This window comes from Orycteropus afer, unplaced genomic scaffold (genome assembly GCF_000298275.1).
Source record: "Orycteropus afer afer isolate SDZICR_OR568_19922 unplaced genomic scaffold, OryAfe1.0 scaffold00132, whole genome shotgun sequence".
Classification (NCBI taxonomy): Eukaryota; Metazoa; Chordata; class Mammalia; order Tubulidentata; family Orycteropodidae; genus Orycteropus; species Orycteropus afer.
The window spans coordinates 3,281,525-3,300,979 of NW_006921719.1; the positions used below are offsets into that span (position 1 = coordinate 3,281,525).

The 19,455-nt window shown below is 40.5% G+C and overlaps 1 protein-coding gene across 1 annotated transcript in view; it reads right to left on the reverse strand.

Moving 5' to 3' along the window:
• The window catches only part of ADAMTSL3 (ADAMTS like 3), a 598,021-nt gene that overhangs the window by 43,540 nt on the left and 535,026 nt on the right, over positions 1 to 19,455 (reverse strand). Inside the window, exon 24 of the mRNA XM_007945172.1 lies at positions 1,033 to 1,215. Coding sequence (XP_007943363.1) covers positions 1,033 to 1,215 — 183 coding nt within the window. The remainder of the gene's footprint in view (positions 1 to 1,032; positions 1,216 to 19,455) is intronic.

Genomic DNA, 19,455 nt, shown 5'->3' on the forward strand with positions numbered 1-19,455 from the left:
AACTGTGGTCAATGACATGAGACAAAGTATATGTGAACTGCTGTATGGAAAGTGAATTTGCTCTGTAAATCTTCACCCAAATCTCACACACACACAAAGAAAACCACTTTGGTAGCATAGTGCCTAAGGCACTTAACTGCTAACCAGAAGGCTGCTGGTTCAAATCCATCAGCCACTCCTCAGAAGGAAGGTTGGGCAATCTACTTCCATAATGATATCGCCTCAGAAACCCAAGGAGGGGTCGCTATGAGTCAGGTCCAACTCGACAGCACATAAAAACAACAACCTCAAAAGAAACATTGGACTTGGTTTCTAACTTTGAGGGAGCCACAATTTAATTGAGAAGACAGAAATGAATGAGGCAACACTTGGAGAGCAATGTGTTGACGTCAGGGCTTAATTAGGTACCAACTCATGAGCCCAGAGGAAGGATGACAAAGAGAATCAGAGAAGAATTCACAAAGGGGGTAGGAATTCAATTGGTCCTGTAAGATGGGAGGGATTGGGACAATGGTAAGGAAGGCAGGAAAGGGCATTTTCTTTCTAGGAAAGCAGTATGTCTGGAAGCCTGAAAGAGGGAAGGAGTATAGCTTGTGTGTGTGTGTATGGTGTCTCTTCTGTATGCATGTGTGTGCATGAGTATGTGTTAGATCAGAGGGCAGGAAACCATCTTAACTGAGGACAGCCCAGTGACAGCTCAGAATAGGGGTCAGGAGTTTAGCAAATTGACAGGCAGAAAATGAAGGTTTTTAAAATCTCGGCAGAAAAGTTTATATCCCAGTGCAGGTTCTTTGCCAAAGAGTGACATCAATAAAGTGTCAACATTTTAAGAGCAAGATATTCTAAGACAGAGTTGTATTGCTCATTTGCAAGTGGGCTGTGGTAAAAATATCTAAAACCATACAGTATCCATCATGTTTATTCCTTGATCCCAGAATAAAAACAAATAAAACAAAAAAAAAAAACCACCTGTGCCCTACTTTGTACATATTATAGGAAGCACTTGAAGAAGAATAAGAATTTGATACTTACCCAGCAAGTGAAGTACAGACGTTGCCATGGCTTTTCCAAGAGCATTGGTGGCTGTGCAGACATAGCTTCCTTCATTTTCAAGGGAAACATTCTGCAACAACAGGGATCCATTGAAAAGCATGGAAATATTGTCACTCAGAGATCCTCCTCTCTTCAACCAAGTTACATTGGGCTGAGGGACACCTTGGGAGCAAAAACAAATATGACAAAGGCAATTCCTTTAAGATCAGGGCCACATAACCATGTGACAAATACCATTTAGTGTTTTGAACAGAAGTCAGCAAATGTGTTTTTAACCACAAATAATAATAGGAAGAGAGGCCATTTCTATCTCTACAACTCCTCTATGGTGGAGGTTGGGGGTATCTTGTTAAAGCCAAGGTCTCTGGTCTCCTGAGCACTTGATTGGCTTACAAGTTCAGGAAAAGGAACCAAAAAGAGGGGGATAGCTTTACTTTGTATTGGGAGAGAAATTTGAAGTTTGGTGGAAAAATGGTTGGAAAGGTGAGGCTGGGTTGTGAGTATGGAGGGAGAAAAAGAAATCCCCAGTGGTGAGTCATCACAAAGAAATCTTTGGAAAACAAATATATGTAATATAAAAATTTAAATTGTTCACTGTGCATATGCAATGAAATGTTCCTCCTTTAGGAAGACTATGAAGTTTTTAGGGAAATATATTTTGTTCATTAATGTTTTTGTTAAGATAATTTCAGGGGACAAAAAGAAGTGTTGAGGTTCAAGTCTGGGTTGATGTGGTGAGGTACAGAGACTGTAAACAGCACTGTGGGAGCCTGATCATAGAAGGGGTCATGAAGAATTCCATTTCATCATCCAAATCTTGAGAAGTCTTAGCATTTCATTGGACTGTGGAATTTGAGACTCAAAGGGATCTTAATTTGGTTCTTATGAGCTGGCGCAGTCACAGATGATACCCGAGGTAGTGCTGTGTAACTGGTTCTGAGGGTGACCTCTTCTGTGGAGCTTTGGCTACAGAGAATGTAGAAGATATGGCATGGCTTTCTGACAAAAACAGATGTCATCACTACCATCACAACACATGCAATGCACCTTAACCAGAACCAGTTGCTGTTGACTCTGACTCATGGCGTCCCCATGTTTGTCAGAGACAAACTATGCTCCATAACATTTTCACTGGTTGCTTTTTCAGTTAGACCACCTCTGAGTGGCTTTTCTTACAAGGCACCTCTGAGTGGACTCCAAGCTCCATTCAATGAGCAGCTGAACATCAACCACTTGCACCAAATGCACAAAGTGCATTTCCACTATGCCCTTTATATGTACCATATACACTGTGACATTTTGATTCTCATACCCATACAATTTGCTTCAGAACCTATCTCTTAAGCACAATGTAGGAAGGTCTTGTACATTTGTTAGTAACTTTATTCCTAGGTATCTTATACTTAAGAAGCCATGGTGATGAAGTTGTTAAAGTGCTCAACTACTAACTGAAACATCAGTATTTGGAATCTACCACCTGCTCTACAGGATAATGATGTGGCAATCTGCTTCCATAAAGACTTTTAGTCTTGGAAAACCTATGGGGTAGTTGTATGCTGTCTTAGAGGGTCACTATGAGTTGGAATTCTACTCAAGGGCAATGGGTTTGGTTTTGAGTATCTTAAACATTTTTTTATTATACAAAATAGGATCATTACAAACATGTTTTGTAGTTGCTTAATGCTGGCACTTAGGAAAGCTACAAATAATTGCCTATTTATCTTGTATCCAGTCATCTTACTGAACTTTATTATTTTGAATAGGTTTTTTTTTTTTTAATTGAATCTCTTTTTCAGGTAAACAAGCTACATATAATGACAATTTTATCTCTTTCCAACATTTATACCTCTGATTTCTTCTTCCTGTTTATTAACTAGGCACTCTAGAAAAATGTTGACAAATAACAGTGATAGGAGATATATTTGTGTTGTTTCCAACTCTAATGGTAATAATATTATTTCATCTTTACGTATGATATTTTAAAGACTTTTTTTTTTTTTAGCTTTGTAATGTTTTAACACATTGAAAAAAATCTCAGGCTAAATTCTATATTTAAATTGTTTCAGTGTTTCATTATCATTACTTTTATACTGCAAGTCTCCATGATTGAGGTACAAATTAAGATTCATTTCTTTTTTGATAGCAGAATATTGTTGGAGTATTTCCCCCACAAAATAGATCAGTGGGTATGAAAGATTATGAATCCTTGAATGTCTAAAACCTTTTTCTCTTATCCTCACCAAGAACCAACAGCTTAGAGGTTTACAGAATAGAAGTGTTGTAACTTTTTTTCCCTGTAACACTTTGTTCATGTTGCCCATGTGGAATTTAACAATTTGAAGAAATCTGAGACAAGCCTACTACATGTTAATAAATTTTAAATAATAAATAGTTGTTGTTGTTTATTTGCTTTTTTCCTTTCTGGATTCCTGTACAAGTCATTCTGTGACCTGAAATTTCAAAAATGTTGCTAGGGTATGATTAGGAAATAGCTGTCTTCCAAATCTTTTGGCACAGCCAAGTGCATGCCTCCAGTGCAGCATCTGTTTGTTGAAACACCTCAGTGAGTATTCCATCAATTCCTGGAGTCTTGTTCTTCACCAGTTCTTTTAGTGCAGCTTCAACTTCTTTCTTCAGTACCATTGGTTCTTGATCATATGCCACCTCCTGAAATGTATGAACATTGACCAATTCTTTTTTGGTACAGTGACTCTGTGTATTCTTTCCGTCTTCTTTGGATGTTTCCTGCATCATTCAATATTTTGCCCATAGAACCTTCAATATTACAACTAGAGGCTTAAATTTTTCCTCAGTTCTTTCAGCTTGAGAAATGCTGAGTGTTCTTCCCTTTTGCTTTTATAACTCCAGATCTTTGCACATTTTATTATAATAATTGACTTTGTCTTCTCAAGCTGTTCTTGAACTCTTCTGTTCAATTCTTTTATCTTGTCGATTCTTCCATTTGCTTTAGCTACTCTCCATTCAAGGGCAAGTTTCAGAGTCTCTTCTGACATCCATTTTGATCTCTTATTCCTTTCTTGTCTTTTTAATGACCTCTTACTTTCTTCACGGATGATGTCCTTGATGTCATCCCACAATTCTTCTGGTTTTCAGTCACTGGTGTTCAATGCATCAAATCTATTCTTTAGATGGTCTCTAAATTCAGGAGGGATATTATGAAGGTCATATTTTGGCTCATTTGGACTTCTTTTAATCATCTTTAGCTTCAACTTGAACTTGCATATGAGCAATTGATGGTCTGTTCCACAGTCAGCTCCTGGTTTTGGCTGAAGATATTGAGCTTCTCCATCACCTCTTGCCACAGATGCAGTCAATATGATTCTTGTGTACTCCATCTGCTGAAGTCCACTTGTACAGCTGTTGTTTGTGCTGTTGATAAAAGGTATATGCATTGGATAAGTCATTATTCTTGGAAAATTCTATCATGCGATCTCTAGCATTATTTCTATCACCAAGGTCATACATTCTAACTACCGGTGATTCTTCTTTGTTTCCAACTTTTGCATTCCCAAACCAGTGATAATCAACACATCTTGATTGCATATTTGGTCAATTTCAGACAGTAGAAGTTGGTAAAAATCTTCAATTTCCTCATTTTGGCTTTGGTGTTTGGTGTGTAAATTTGAATAATAGTAGTATTAACTGATCTTCCTCGTAGGCCTATGGATGTTATCCTATCATTGACAGCATTGTACTTCAGGATAGATCTTGATACATTCTTTGTGATGATGAATGCCTCACCATTCTTCTTCAGTTTATCATTCCCAGCATAGCAGATCGATCATATGGCTGTATGATTCAAAATGGCCAAAACCAGTCCATTTCAGCTAACTAATGCCTAGGATATTGATTTTTATGTGTTCCATTTCATTTTTGACAACTTCCAATTTTCCTGAATTCATGCTTCGTGTAGCCTCTGTTCTGATTATTAATGGAATGTCTGTAGTGGTTTCTTCTCATCTTGAGATGTGCTCCATCAGTAAATGGGGGTCCCAAAAGCTTTACTCTATCCACACCATTATAGTCAGCTCTACTCTGAGGAGGGGGAGCTCTGGTAGAGTAGTGCCTAAGGCATCATTTGACTGCTAACCAGAAGGCTGGTGGTTCAAACCCACCAGCTACTCCTTGGAAGGAAGATTGGGCTATCTACTTCTGTAGCAATATTATCTTGGAAACCCGAGGAGGGGTCACTATGAGTCGGATCTGACTCTACAGCAGTGCGTTGCAGTGTTGCATATGCTGAGGAGGCAGCTCTTCTCCAGCTGTATTTTGAGTGCTTTCTGATCTAAGGGGTTCATCTTCCATCACTATATCACATAATGTTTTAGGGCTATTCCTAAAGTTTTGCAGTAATATATATCAGTGTTTCATGGCTATTCATAGGTTTTCACCGGCCAATTCTTTGAGAAGTGGATGGCCTCTCCCTTCCTCCAAGTCTGTCTTAGTCTGGAAGTTCTGCTGAAACCTATCCAACTTGGGTAACCCTGCTGGAATTTTCCAACACCGCTGGCATAGCCTCCAGCCTCACAGTAACATGCAAGTCACCACAGGACAACAAACTGACAGAAAAATTTGTTTCCCTTAGTTATTCCTAACTGTTCTTCTCACTTCCAAGCTACACACATACCTGTCTGGGGCCCAGCCTTAAATAAACCCACTCCAGAAGCCCCGAGCCGTGCAGGAAATAGTATTATTTTCCCATTAATTTTTCTAGAACACTTCGGGCCTTCAATATGCAAACTACAGTCTTTTTTCCCCCCACTTAGTAATACTTCCATCTTTTTTTTTCTCTCTCTCTCTTTTTTAACCTTTAAGGCTGTATCTGTTCTCTTGTTCAAGAACACCAGTTGTGTGATTGTTAATATCCTTCCTGCCCATCACTTATTTCTCATTGCTTTTAGTTCTCTGTTATTTTCCTCTTCATTCTGAAAGAAATTCTCCAGCTTGCCCTAGTTCATTCGTCTCATTTTACACACTGAGTATTTTATTTTCTGCTTCTAATGACTTTATTTCTGTGGTTGAATATCGGGAAAGAGCTGGTGATCTGTTTCCATAAAGACTGTAGTCAAGGAAACCCTGTAGTGCAGTTCTTCTCTATTACATGGAATTTGTCATGGATTGAATTGTATTCCCTCAAAATATGTGCTAACTTGGCTAGGCTATGATTCCAGTATTATGTGGGTATCCTTTATTTTGTAATCTGATGTAATTATCCTCTGTTTTGTGATATGTGTTGTAAATTTTAACCTCTATATGTTAATGAAGGAGATATGATGGCACTGTGGTTAAGACATTAGGCTTCTAACCAAAATCTCAGTGGTTTAAACCCACCAGCTGCTCTGCAGGAGAAAGACAAAGCAGTCTGTTTCCATAAAGATTTACAGCTTTGGAAACCCTATGGGGGTCATTATTAGTCAGGATCAACTAAATGGCAGTAAGTTATATGTTAATGAGGCAGGATTAAGCTGGGTTGTATCTTACAGGAAGGCACACCTCAAGTCCCCACCCTTACTCAAGTACTCAAGTTACACTCTTGCTTGAGTCTCACCTTTTATTTTAAAAGAGATTAAAAGAGAGAGAAGTGAGTAGAGAAGAGGGACTTTACTACCATCAAGAAAGAAAGGAGAATCAGGAGTGGAGCATGTCTACCTTGTGCCTGTTCCACCATTGTACTTTGGAAAGAGGTAACTTGTTAATCAAGATTTCACAGGTTCACAGATCAAGAGTAATTTTCCCCCAGGATGGAATATGCCTAAAGTCTCACCCATATTTGATTTATATGATTCAGAAGATGAGATTTTTGATGTGGAGTCAATTTAAGGTTTCTGGAAATGATACAATGTGGTGAATGTATTTTACATGTGGCAAGGACAAAGGGGAAGATTCTCAATGAGATGGATAGACATTGTGGCTCGACTGATGGGCTCAAATACAGCAAGGATTGTGAGGATGGCACACAACCAGAAAGTATTTCATTCTGTTGTACATGGGGTTGCTATGAGATGGAGGTAACTCATTGGCACCTAACAACAACAACAACAAAGAGTGGAATGTCATGGATTGAATTGTGTCCCTCAAAAATATGTGTCAACTTGGCAAAGCCATGATTCCCAGTATTGTGTGGTTGTCCTCCATTTGTTATTAAAAAACAAAACAAAACTAACTGTTGTTGAGTTGGATCTGACTCAGCGACCCCTCCTTGGGTTTGTGAGGTGATATCACTACAATATTCCTTCTGAGGAGTGGCTAATGGGTTTGAACCACCAGTCTTCTGGTTAATAGTCAAATTCCATTTGTTATATGTGTTGTAAATCCTAATACCTACATATAAATGAGGCAGAACTAGGGTGAGTTGCACCTTGAGTCACAGCCTTACAAGAGAGTGTGATTCTAAGACTTTTGGCAAGATGGTGGAATAGGCAGACAAGCTACATGGACTCTCTACAACAAAGAAATGAGAAACCAGTTGAAACAAGTATAGAAGATTATCCTGGAAACCTGAGCTTCAAAGGGAAGGATAAAGAAGTGCATTAAATACCAACTAGTAGAAGAAACTGAATGAAAACATCAAATAGGGAGACAAACAGAGCTGTGGACTGTTGACTGCCCTGACAGTGTGGCCATTTTGAACATATGCAAGTGGCATTTTGATCGGGCAGTAAGCTGATAATTGGCTCCACTTGCTGAGGAAAACATGGGGAACCACAATGGTGGCTGACAGCATTCTCCTGGTGAATGTGGGTATGACCAACCCTACACTCACCTACCTTCTGGACTAGCAGGAATTCCATCCTGGACCAGGTGCTCTGCCACCAGCAGGAACAGGTCCCAGGACTAGACCCCCTCTCCCAAGCCACCTTTTGGGCCAGTAGGAACTTTTCCTAAGTGCCTAAGACCAGGTACTCTACACTCAGCTGCTTTTTGGGACAGCAGGAACATGTTTATGGGAATGAGAACCTGTGCTTAGCTGCCTTTAGAGAAAGCAGGAACTTTGTCTGGGACCAGACACCCTGCCTATAGCTGCATTTAGGGAGGCAGGAACTCCCTCTGGAACCAGTGACTTGCTACCAATCACCTTTTGAACTGGCATGAATTTTTCTGGGTCCAGATATACCATGTCCCCATACACCTTCTGGGCCAGCAAGAACTCATCTGGGGTCAGGCACCCTGTCCCTAGGTGGCTTCTGGGTAAAAAACAAAAAATCACAAACAACTCACTGCCATTGAGTCAATTCCGACTCATGGTGACACCATTGCATTTCTGAGGCAGTAAATCTTTATGGAAGTAGATTGTCCAGTCTTCCTTCCATGGAGTGGCTGGGCCAGTGGGTTTGAACTGCCAACTTTCTGGTTAGCAGTCAATGACTTAGGCACTCCCCCAGTTGCCTTCTGGGTAGACAAGAACTAATTCCAAGATCAACTGCCCAGTTCCCAGCCACCTTTTGGGCTGACAGGAACTATTTCTGGGACCAGGCGCCCTATACCCAGTTGCATTTTGATATAGCAGGAACTTTTCCTGGGACCAGACACCCTGTCCCTTGCTATTTTTTTTGGCAGGCAAGAATTCCTTCTGGAACCAGGCATTTTGATCCCAACTGCAGTTTGGGCTGGCAGGAACTTTTTCCAGGTCCAGGTGCCCTACCCATAGACTTCTCCTGGGTCAGCCAGAACTCATCCGGGATCAAACTGATGAAATCCCTGAGACTATATTATGGTCTTGTAGTGAACAAGTGTAATAATAAAATAAGAGTGTGTTAAGGTAAACAAGAAATATGGATTGTAGTGAACAAGTGTTTAGAATAGATAAAAAACAAGTGTTATGATAAGATAAGAGTGTGACAGAAGTAATCAAGGGTGTGGACAAGCTAAGTAATCATAAAAGAACAAGTCCGGTATAGAAAGACAAGATAGGATAGGAAAATGCTGATTACAGAGTATATAAGAACCAGCAGAACGGCAGTTCATCGCTTGGTGCAACACCAGAGGCATCGCACAAGTGAGAGTCTAACTCCCTCAGTGGAGTAGCTAAGATGTACATCATTCCTTTCCATCCTGAGACTATGTCCAGGTCTGGTGGAGGAGACTCCATTTCCAGGCAGCCAGTCTTGAGAGTGATCTCACTTTAAACCTACACATTCGTGGTGTGGTACTCTATCTTCTCGGAGCAACCAAAGTATAGGTTACATAAGGAAATGGCCATTATTGGCCAACGTGGGTAGTAGCCAGCACTTTCTGGAGACTCCTGGTTCCAGGGATAAATCAGCAGTGGCAGCTCATCTGGGGTAACCTGGTATTGGTTCCACTAAACTTCCTTCCATGGAGTCTAATAGAGTAAACACCGATATTGCCACAATCAAGTTGAAGAAGGCATCACTACAGACCTTATCACAAGAACTGCAGACTTTGGGCTTGTCCTCAAGCTTATTCCTGATGCCGGCTGATAAGCACTAACTCTGTTTATCTACTTTTGCTTTAGTAAGCCCTTTGTGTGTGGAGGCATCCACTCTTGGTTTGTTGATATTCTTATGTATTAATAAACCTGACATGGTAGAAAGACACAAATTTTGAGTGGAGTGATCATTCATCACCATCTGCTCAAAACAGGCCCCTAGTCATCCTTCAGGCCTGGAATTGAACTCACTCCTCTGGCTTAACTTTCAGCCAAAGGGTAGACAGGCCTACGAGGTAAACAATTACGCCAGGAAAGTGCACTCCTTAGAACAATCAACCAGTGGATCCAGAAGGGCAGCATTTGTTCAGGGAGAAAGCTCAGAGGGTAAGAGTGCATAGGAAAGAAAGTCACAGGGAAAAGGTAAACACAGGGAGGAAGTGGGAAGAGAGATGTTACATTGTGAGGACTGTAATCAATGTCACAAAACAAAATCTGTATGAACTGTTGAATGGAAAATGAATTTGTTCTATAAACTTTCACCAAAATCACAACAAAAAGTTAAAACAACAACAACAACAACAACTGGGTATCCAATAACAACAACAAAAAAGAGGATGTGACTCAAGTTCCACTCTTACTCAAGTAGTAAAGTCACAACCTTACTCAAGTTGCATCCTGGCTTGAGTCACACATTTTACTTTGGTTGGATGGTTGGTATGTGCCGTTGAGTCGCACCCGACTCATAGTGACTCCTCCTTGGGTTTCCGAGGCAGTATCACTATGGAAGTAGATTGCCCCATCTTCCTTCCAAGGAGTGGCTGGTGGGTTTGAACCACCAGCCTTCTGGTTAGCAGTCAAGTTCCTTAGGCACTATGCTACCAGAGCTCCCTACATTTTACTTTACAAGAGCAAAAAAGAGAGAGAAGTGAGCAGAAAGGAGAGACCTAAGTCCCATCAAGAAGGAAAAATGGGAGCGCAGTGCATCCTTTGGACCTGGAGTTCCCGCACTGAGAAGCTCCAGACCCAGGGGAAGATTGATTCCAAGACCTATAGAGATCTGCAAGGGGTACTGAGACCACAGATGTTGAAAGGAGACAAAGATCTTCTCCAAGACCCGACAGAGACAAAACCCTCCTCTAGAGCTGGCACCCTGAATTCAGACTTCTAGCCTCCTAGAGGGAGCTCATAGGAGCTCTGGTAGGTACTTCCGTCATGATACTGCCTTGGAAACCCAAGGAGGGGTCGCTATGAGTCGGGGCCTACTCGATGGCACATAACAACAACAACAACAGAGGGAGCTCAGGAGCTCTGGTAGCATAGTGCCGAAGGCACTTGACTGCTTACCAGAAGGCTGGCAGTTCAAATCCACCAGCCATTCCTCGAAAGGAAGGTTGGGCAATCTACTTCTGTAGTGATACTGCCTCAGAAACCGAAGGAGGGGTCGCTATGAGTCGGGTCTGACTTGACGGCACATAACAACAACAACAAGAGGGAGCTCTGGTGACGTAGTGTCTAAGGCACTTGACTGCTAACTAGAGGGCTGGTGGTTCAAACCCACCAGCCATTCCTCAGACGGAAGGTTGGGCAATCTACTTCCGTAGTGATACTGCCTCAGAAACCCAAGGAGGGGTCGCTATGAGTCGGGTCCAACTCGACAGCACATAACAACAACAACAGGATAAAAGAACAAATTTGTTTGTTAAAGTTATTCACTTGTAGTATTTTTGTTATTGCAGCCCCAGATAACTAAAGCAGTGTTACTATCAGAGTCAAAATCTATTCAAGGGTACTTAACAACATTTTAATCTCTACCTCTCCGTAGACTGGCTGAAGAATCCTGGAGGCACAGTGGTTAAAGTGCTTGGCTGCTAATCAACAGGTCAGTGGTTTGAACGTACCAGCTAGCTGATCCTCAGGAGAAAGATATGGCAGTCTGTTTCCACAAGGAGTCATAGCTTTGGAAATCCTAAAGGGCAATTCTATTCTGTCCTACAGAGTTACTATGAGTTGGAATCAACTTGACAGCAGTGGGTTTGGTGTTTTTTGGTTGTCAGCAGATTCTTTTTTTTTTCTTTCTCTCTCCGTTTTCATCTCATCTTTCTAGATTCTACTGGGAACACAACACAGATCCAAAACAAAAATCAAATTCATTGCCATTGAGTCGAATCCAACTCATAGTGACTCCCATTGGGCTTCAGAAGCTATAAATCTTTATGGAAGCAGATTGCCCCATTTTCCTTTTGCAGAGTAGTTGCTGGGTTTGAACTGCTGACCTTCTGTTTAGCACCCAAATGCTTTACCCACTACCCACTACACCAGCAGAGCTTCTTTAACACAGGTACTATCTTCTTCTTTTTTCTTTTTTTTAAATTTAAATACAGTGGTTGCAGTTCATGTGCCTCTCGAGTACTAGTTTGATGGTTTTATTTATTTATTTTCTGCATAACCTCAGAGTTGGGAGCTCTGGTGGCATAGTGACTAAGGCATTTGACTACTAACCAGAAGGCTGGTGGTTCAAACCCACCAGCCACTCCTTGGAAGGAAGGTTGGGCAATCTACTTCCGTAGTGATACTGCCTCAGAAACTCAAGGAGGGGTCTCTATGAGTCGGATCCAACTCAATGGCAGTTGGTTGGTTTTTTAACCTCAGAGTTATGACTCGGTGCTCTGACTAGTAGAAATTCCTCCCAGCCTCTGGCAGGTCTAGACCAAAGTTCCCACTTTTTGTGCTGTTGATACTTGGTGTCTCTTTTATGCACTCTCTTAGTACTTTTTCAAATGGTAACATTAGAATGGCAAATTAAGCATCTTTATTATCGATCTAAAGACCACAGAAGTGAATTTGTGGTTTCCTGAAGGTCTCAGGCCATATTGCTCAGGAATAACAAGAGTGAAGGCAAGGGACTGTGTCAGATTATCTCCTGAAATCCTTTTCAGTTCTGAGATATGTGTGAGAAATATTCTTTCATCCACTCATTCATTCTTTTATATATTTCTACAACCCAGATATATTATGTGTCTTCTAGGACTGGTGCTTTTTTACAGTATTTTTTTTTTTCATTTATATATCACTTTTATTCTTTATATAATAAGCAGTCCTATTGTAATGAAAATAGTCCATCTCATAAAACAGCTAAACTTATATGTAGATTTTTTTATCAAGAACATCTTGCAAAATATAAATCACATCTTTGTAGCCACTATGTTCTAACTAAACGCTGATTTCTTAGAAGTAATCATTATTTTTGAAGCTATATGTAATTGGTAGATTTTTTTTTTCTTTTTTTTTTTTTTAATTAGGATTTGGGTGAAGATTTACAGAGTAAATTCACTTTTCATACAGCAGTTCACATATACTTTGTCTCATGTCATTGACCAAAATTTACAATGCAGCAGCTCCCCTTCCACTTCCTCCCCATACTGCCCATGTAACTCTCTATGTCTTTCTCATCCTCAATGCTGCCATATTGGTCACTCACATTTGGTACATTGCCCTTCTCTTCACCCGAATCAATATTTATCTCTATCTATCTAACAGCATTCCCCCCCCCTCCCCTCCCCCCCCTGGTAACCAACAAAGAAAATGTCCTCCAATATATAAACCTTTCCTTAACTTTTACAATAACGGACTAATACAATATTTGTCCTTTGCTTTTTTACAGTATTATTACTGCACTAATCTTGGGCCTCCCCAGTAGACCAGGAGCTTATAGTTCCTGGCAAGGAGCAGATACTAGATGAGTATTTCTGAATGAATGAATGAACCAAGGAATGAACCTACTAGAAGAAAATCATACTGTATCCTAAAGATAAATCAGTGTGACTTTTTGGCTATCCATGCCAATATTCTCTTCCAAATAGCAAAGATAATAAAATGCTGAAATATAGTAAAAAAAAAATAAAACAACTCATAAATTCACACACTATTATTTTTGAATCTATGGCAATTTAGAGGAAGGGTGCACTAGTTCAAAATAAAATAGCCTCCTTAAATATTTTTAGGAGAAGAGTATAAATAGTTTCAGAATTTCCCTCAATCACTTCATTAACCTCCACAACATGTAAACAATTAATATAGAATTTAAACCATTATTATTAATTAAGAGATATTTCCTTAAGACCTCTGCTAAATAATTCTCACTTAAAGACTGAAAGCAGAGAATGAATAAATCTGTCGTGGAAGAAGTACAGCTAGAATGCTTCTTAGAAGTAAGGACTGTGAGACTTTGTCTCACGCACTTTGGATGTGTTGTTAAGAGGAACCAGTCCCTAGAGAAGGACATGATGCTTGGTAGAGCAGAGGGTCACAGAAAAAGAGGAAGACCCTCAACGAGATGGATTAATACAGTGGCTGCAACAATGAACTCAAACACAGCAGTGATTGTGAAGATGGTGCAGGACCAGCCAGTGTTTCATTCTGTTGTACATGGGATTGCTATGAGTTAGAACTAATTTAAAGGCATGTAACAACAACAACAACAACAACAAAGACGAAAAATTTTTAAGTAATAATTAGGTTTGGAAACTTTTTACAATTCTGGGGTCTTTATTAATTCAGACCTACACTCTCACAATTAGTGGATTTTAGAGTCTCACTTAAAGTGAGAGACTGTGAAGCATTTCAAGTATATTAGTTTATTCCTTAGTTCTTCATGTTAAAGAACATATAAGCAATAGTGTCAACTTTAAATAAATTGAAAAGGTGCTTGGTAAAGCCCTTCAATCAAGTTAAACAAGCCATGCGGATACCTCAGAAAGAGAATTTCAAGCAGCAGAAACAGGATTTGCCTCAACCCTGAAGCATGGCCCTGGGGACCATGAACCTGGCAGGAGTTCATAGATGGAAATCAGAGGGTCTGTGACCTTTTCAGGGAGCTCTGGTAACGTAATGCCTAAGGCATTTGACTGCTAACCAGAAGGCTGGCAGTTCAAGGCCACCAGCCACTCCTCGGAAGGAAGGTTGGGCAATCTACTTCTGTAGTGATACCACCTCAGAAACCCAAGGAGGGGTCACTATGAGTCAGATCTGACTCAACAACAGTGAGGTTTTTTTTTTTTTGGTGACCTTTTCACTAACTCTGTCATGTAGAATTTCCATCAATTATGATGGAAGCAAGAAAACAAAGTAGTATCAGGAGCATCTTTGATTCTCACTAATAAAAATCACAGATATTTAAACATAGGTTATGATTATTACAGATATCTCAAAGTATCTTTTATGCAAACTCTACTTTAAAATTATGGCAATATTGGATCTGATGCTAGATGTTGCTATTCAAGGTAATAGCAAAGAAGTACATATATTACTAGGTCACATATTTGGTTTATTAAATAGGTATCTGTATTTTGATTAAAAGTGGTTTCGTTTGTAATACAATGCATTCTAGCTTATGCATTTAAAAATATTCTGAGAAGAGGTACAGGACACATTCTTTCTATTTTGGAGGAATATAAAAAAGCATTGTGGATGCAGGGATATGAATTATCAGTATATAGGCAACATGTGGAACCTTCAGAATGGATGAACTCAACAAAGAGAATGGATCACTCAGAGTAGATGAGTATAGACAGAGAAGAGAAATTGTCTGAAGACTGAGTCCTGGGGTACTTCAACTTAGAGATCAGGGACAAGAGGCAGAATTAGGAAAGGAGGCTGAAAAGAAGGTGATGTCACAGGAGGAGAAGGGAGACAATGGATTCCGAAGCCAAGAAGAAACTATATCAAGGAAAGAAGAAGCAATTGTCAAATGCTATCATATTCCTATGAACAAGTAGAATAAAATCTGAGAATTGACCACTGAATATAGCAATGCACAGACTTAGAGGTGGACGTGTTGGTAACTTGCTAATAGCTATGAAAGTAGAATGATGTGGACACAGCTTGGTCAGAGTGTATTCAAGAGAGGATGACGGAAGAAGAAATTGGAGGCCGGAGTATAGATTAATTAACTGGAGACATTGAGTATAGACTACTCTTTTAAGGTGTTTTGCTGCAAATGTAAATTGACAGATAAAGCAGAAGCTGGAGAGGGATGTGGGGCCAAGGACAGGGTGTTTAAAGATGGTTTTGCTCATCCGGAATATTGCAGTCTTTGTAGTCAATGTCATGAGACAAAATGTATGTGAGCTGCTGTATGGAGTCTCTATGTTTCCACCATTGCTCTCCTGATTTTACTCTTTGATTTTCCATATCTATTTTCAAAATGAGCAGCCCTGGTGGTGCAATGATTAATCACTCAGCTGCCAGCTGAAAAGTTGGTAGTTTGAACCGACCCAGCAGCTCTGTAGGAGAAACACCTGGTGATCTGCTCCCATAAAGATTACAGCCTAGAAACCCTTTGAAGACATTTCCTATGTCACATGGGGTCACTATGAGTCAGAAGCAACTCAGTGGCACTTAAGAACAACAACATTTAATAGAGTGTTTCTGCAGAACTGTAAGTCAGCTCATGCCGTTCCTCAACTTGGAATCCTCCCATAGCTTCTTTCTCACTCAGAATAAATAACACAGTGTTTTATAAGGTTTATGAGGCCCTGCACAATCTGCCCCCTTCTCACTCCCTCAAAATACATGGGGGGGGTGGTGGAGGTGGAAATCAAAAACAGAGCTAAGAAACAGAGAGAGGTAGACTCTTGACAAAATCATTTAAGTTCCTGAATCCAGATGTGTCCAAAGTTAGCTGCATTTTAGGACTTGTCAATTTCATGAGCTAGTAATTTGTCCATTCTTCTTAAGCCAGTTTGAGATGGTCTTATATCCTTTGTAACCATGGAAGTCTAGACAAAAAACAGGTATGAAAACAACCCATGTGGCCAAAAGTCATACCAGCACAAGCTTCCCAGAACAAACTGACCTAACTGGATTCCAAAGGAAAATGTCAGGAATAGGAAGTTTGAAATAAAGATATTGGAACCACACCAAAGTATGGGGCCAAGTGTTTCCTTCTCACTCCACACACTGCCCCAGGGTGACTTCATCTATTTCAGAAATACAATCACAATTCCCATGCAGAAAATACCCACATCTACCTGTCCAACCTCACCCTTTCCCTTGATTCAATATTAAAACATTTCCTGAACATCTCCCATCACCCTGTTCCACAACAGTGCAAACTCAGGAAGTCCCAAACGGCCCTCCATTTATTTCCCTTACCTCTTAATTCCAAATGCTTGTTCCACATCATCACCAGCTCTTCATCTATCCAAATAGACCCAGCTAGGCACCTCAGAGCTGTTCTTGGCTGTCCTTTTCTTTTCATATTTCATGTCTAATTTGCCACCAAATTTTTTAAAAATCATTTGTAATTTGGAAATCTCTTTAATTGGTCTTCTCCATTTTCATGGTCACTGTTGCAGCTTACCATCACCCATCTGTCAGTTTTTTGTGGCCTGTGTGTTATTGGAAGCAACACCACTGTAGGCTTATGAATATTATTCTGTCACTGACAGCACTGTGCTTCAGTATAGATTTTATTTATTTACATTGTGATTTGGGTGAAAGTTCACAGAGCAAATTCACTTTCCATACAGCAGCTCACATACACTTTGTCTCATGACATTGACTACAATTTACCACAGTGCAACAGCTCCCCTCCCACCTCCTCCTAAAAGTTACTTCTTGCCTGTGTCCTTCCTCCATGCACTCCTGGCCCCTGAGCTATGGCCCTGTGCATACACAGCCCTTCTATTCTCCCATGATTGTTCTCTCCAAGGAGTGTATCTACCTAGTGTAAATGTTCAACTCATATGCCTGTCTTTTGTTTGGCTGAAAGTCACAGATGTGGGTTCAATTTACAGACCTGAAGGGCAACTAGGGGCCATAGTCTCAGTGGTTCTACCAGGATCTATCAGACCATCAAACCTGGTCCCTCTTTTCTTGTTTTTCAAATGATTTTGAGTTTTGTTCCACATTGTTCTCTCACTCTATCCAAGATCTCCTACATAGATACCCCTCCAAGTGGTTGACAATGGTACCCGGGAACCATCTAGTTCTTCTAGTCTCATAGTCATATAGGCTACCACTGAATATAGCAAGTCACACACTTAAAGGTGGACCTATCCTGAAATTACATATACACAATACTATGCAACTCTAAAGAATAACGTAGAATCTTCAAAACACTGCATAATGTGCATGAACTTGGAGGACATTATGCTGAGTGAAATAAGTCAATCACAGAAGGACAAATACTGTATTAGTCCATTATTGTAAAAAGTCAAGGAAAGGTTTATATATGGAAGAAAATTTTCTTTGTTGGTTACCATGGGTGGGAGGGGGAGGGGAGGGAGCACTGTTAGATAGGTATGTTGGTTTGGGTGAAGAGAAGGGCAATGTACTAAATGTGAGTGATCAATACGGTGGCATTGAGGAAGAGGAAGACATAGAGAGGTACATCAGAGGTACAGACAACAAAGATGAACCCTTTTAGACATACAGTACTGCATTGTCAATGAAGGCAAACATTGATCTACAGGTAGATAGATGGGTGGACAGGCTGAACTATTAGGTATGTCTATGTAGGGGGGAGTGTTCCCAAGATCATATATAGGGTTGGCAGATAATGATTTTACAAGTGTATTTGTATGTTCTGTAAGAATTCTCAGGTATACAGTAGAGCTGACAAGGAACAATGTTGTGGTCACTTCTTGGGCACAGCCAGCTACCCAGAGGGAGCAAGTAGTTGAACCTGTGGGCTCGGGACCATAGTCGCAGGGGTCATTGAGCTCAATTGGCATAACACACTACACAAAACATTGTTCCACCTCCTACTTTGGTGAGTAGTGACTGGGATCTTAAAAGCTAGCAAGCAGCCATCTAGATACAATAATGGGTTTCTCCCTGTCCAGAGCAAAGAAGGATAAAGAAAACCAAAGACACATGGAAACAATTAGTCCAAGGAACTGGTACACCATGTGATCCTCAGTCTATATGACTATGAGACCAGAAGAAGTAGATGGTGCCTGGCTACCACTTGGAGGGGGCTCTATGTAGGAGATCCTGGATAGAGTGGGAGAACAATATGAAACAAAACTCAAAATCATTAAAAAAAAAAAAAAGTGTGTGTGTGGACCAGGTTTGCTGGTCTAATAGAGCCTGGTGGAACTCCTGATACGATGGCCCCTAGCTGCCCTTCAGGTCTGGAATTGAACCCACTCTTGTGGCTTCCAGCCAAACAAAAGACAGGCATATGAGCTGAACATTTATATTATGTACACACACTCCTTGGAGAGATCAATCATGGGGGCCTAGAAGGGCTGTGTATGTACAGGGATAGAGCTCAGGGGGCAGGAGTGCATGGGAGGGAAGGACACAGAGAAGAGGTAACTATGGGGAAAAAGTGAGGAGAGAGCTGTTGCATTGTGGGAAATTGTAGTCAATGTCATGAGACAGTGTGTATGTGAACTGCTGTATGGGAAATGAATTTGCTCTGTAAGCTTTCACCCAAATCACAATTAAAAAAAAAAAAAAAAAGCCAATACAAGCCATTTCAGCTCACTAATGCCTAGGATACCAATCTTTATGTGTGTATTTCATTTTTGACAATTTCCAACTTTCCTAGATTCATACTTTGTACATTACACATTCCAATTATTAATGGATGCTGCCAGAATGCTCCTTAGAAGTGAGGATGGCAGGACTTCATCTCTTACACTTTGGTCATGTTATCAGGAGGGATGATTCCCTGGAGAAAGACATTACATTTGGTAAAGTAGAGGGTCAGCAAAAAAGAGGAAGACCCTCAATAAGATAGGTAGACTCAGTGGTTACAACAATGGGCTCAAGCACAACAACAATTGTGAGGATGGCATGTTGTTGTTGTTGTTATGTGCCGTTGAGTCGGACCCGACTCATAGCAACACCTCCTTGGGTTTCTGAGGCAGTATCACTACAGAAGTAGAGTGCCCCATCTTCCTTCCGAGGAGTGGCTGGTGGGTTTGAACCGCCAGCCTTCTGGTTAGCAGTTAAGTGCCTTAGGCACTATGCTACCA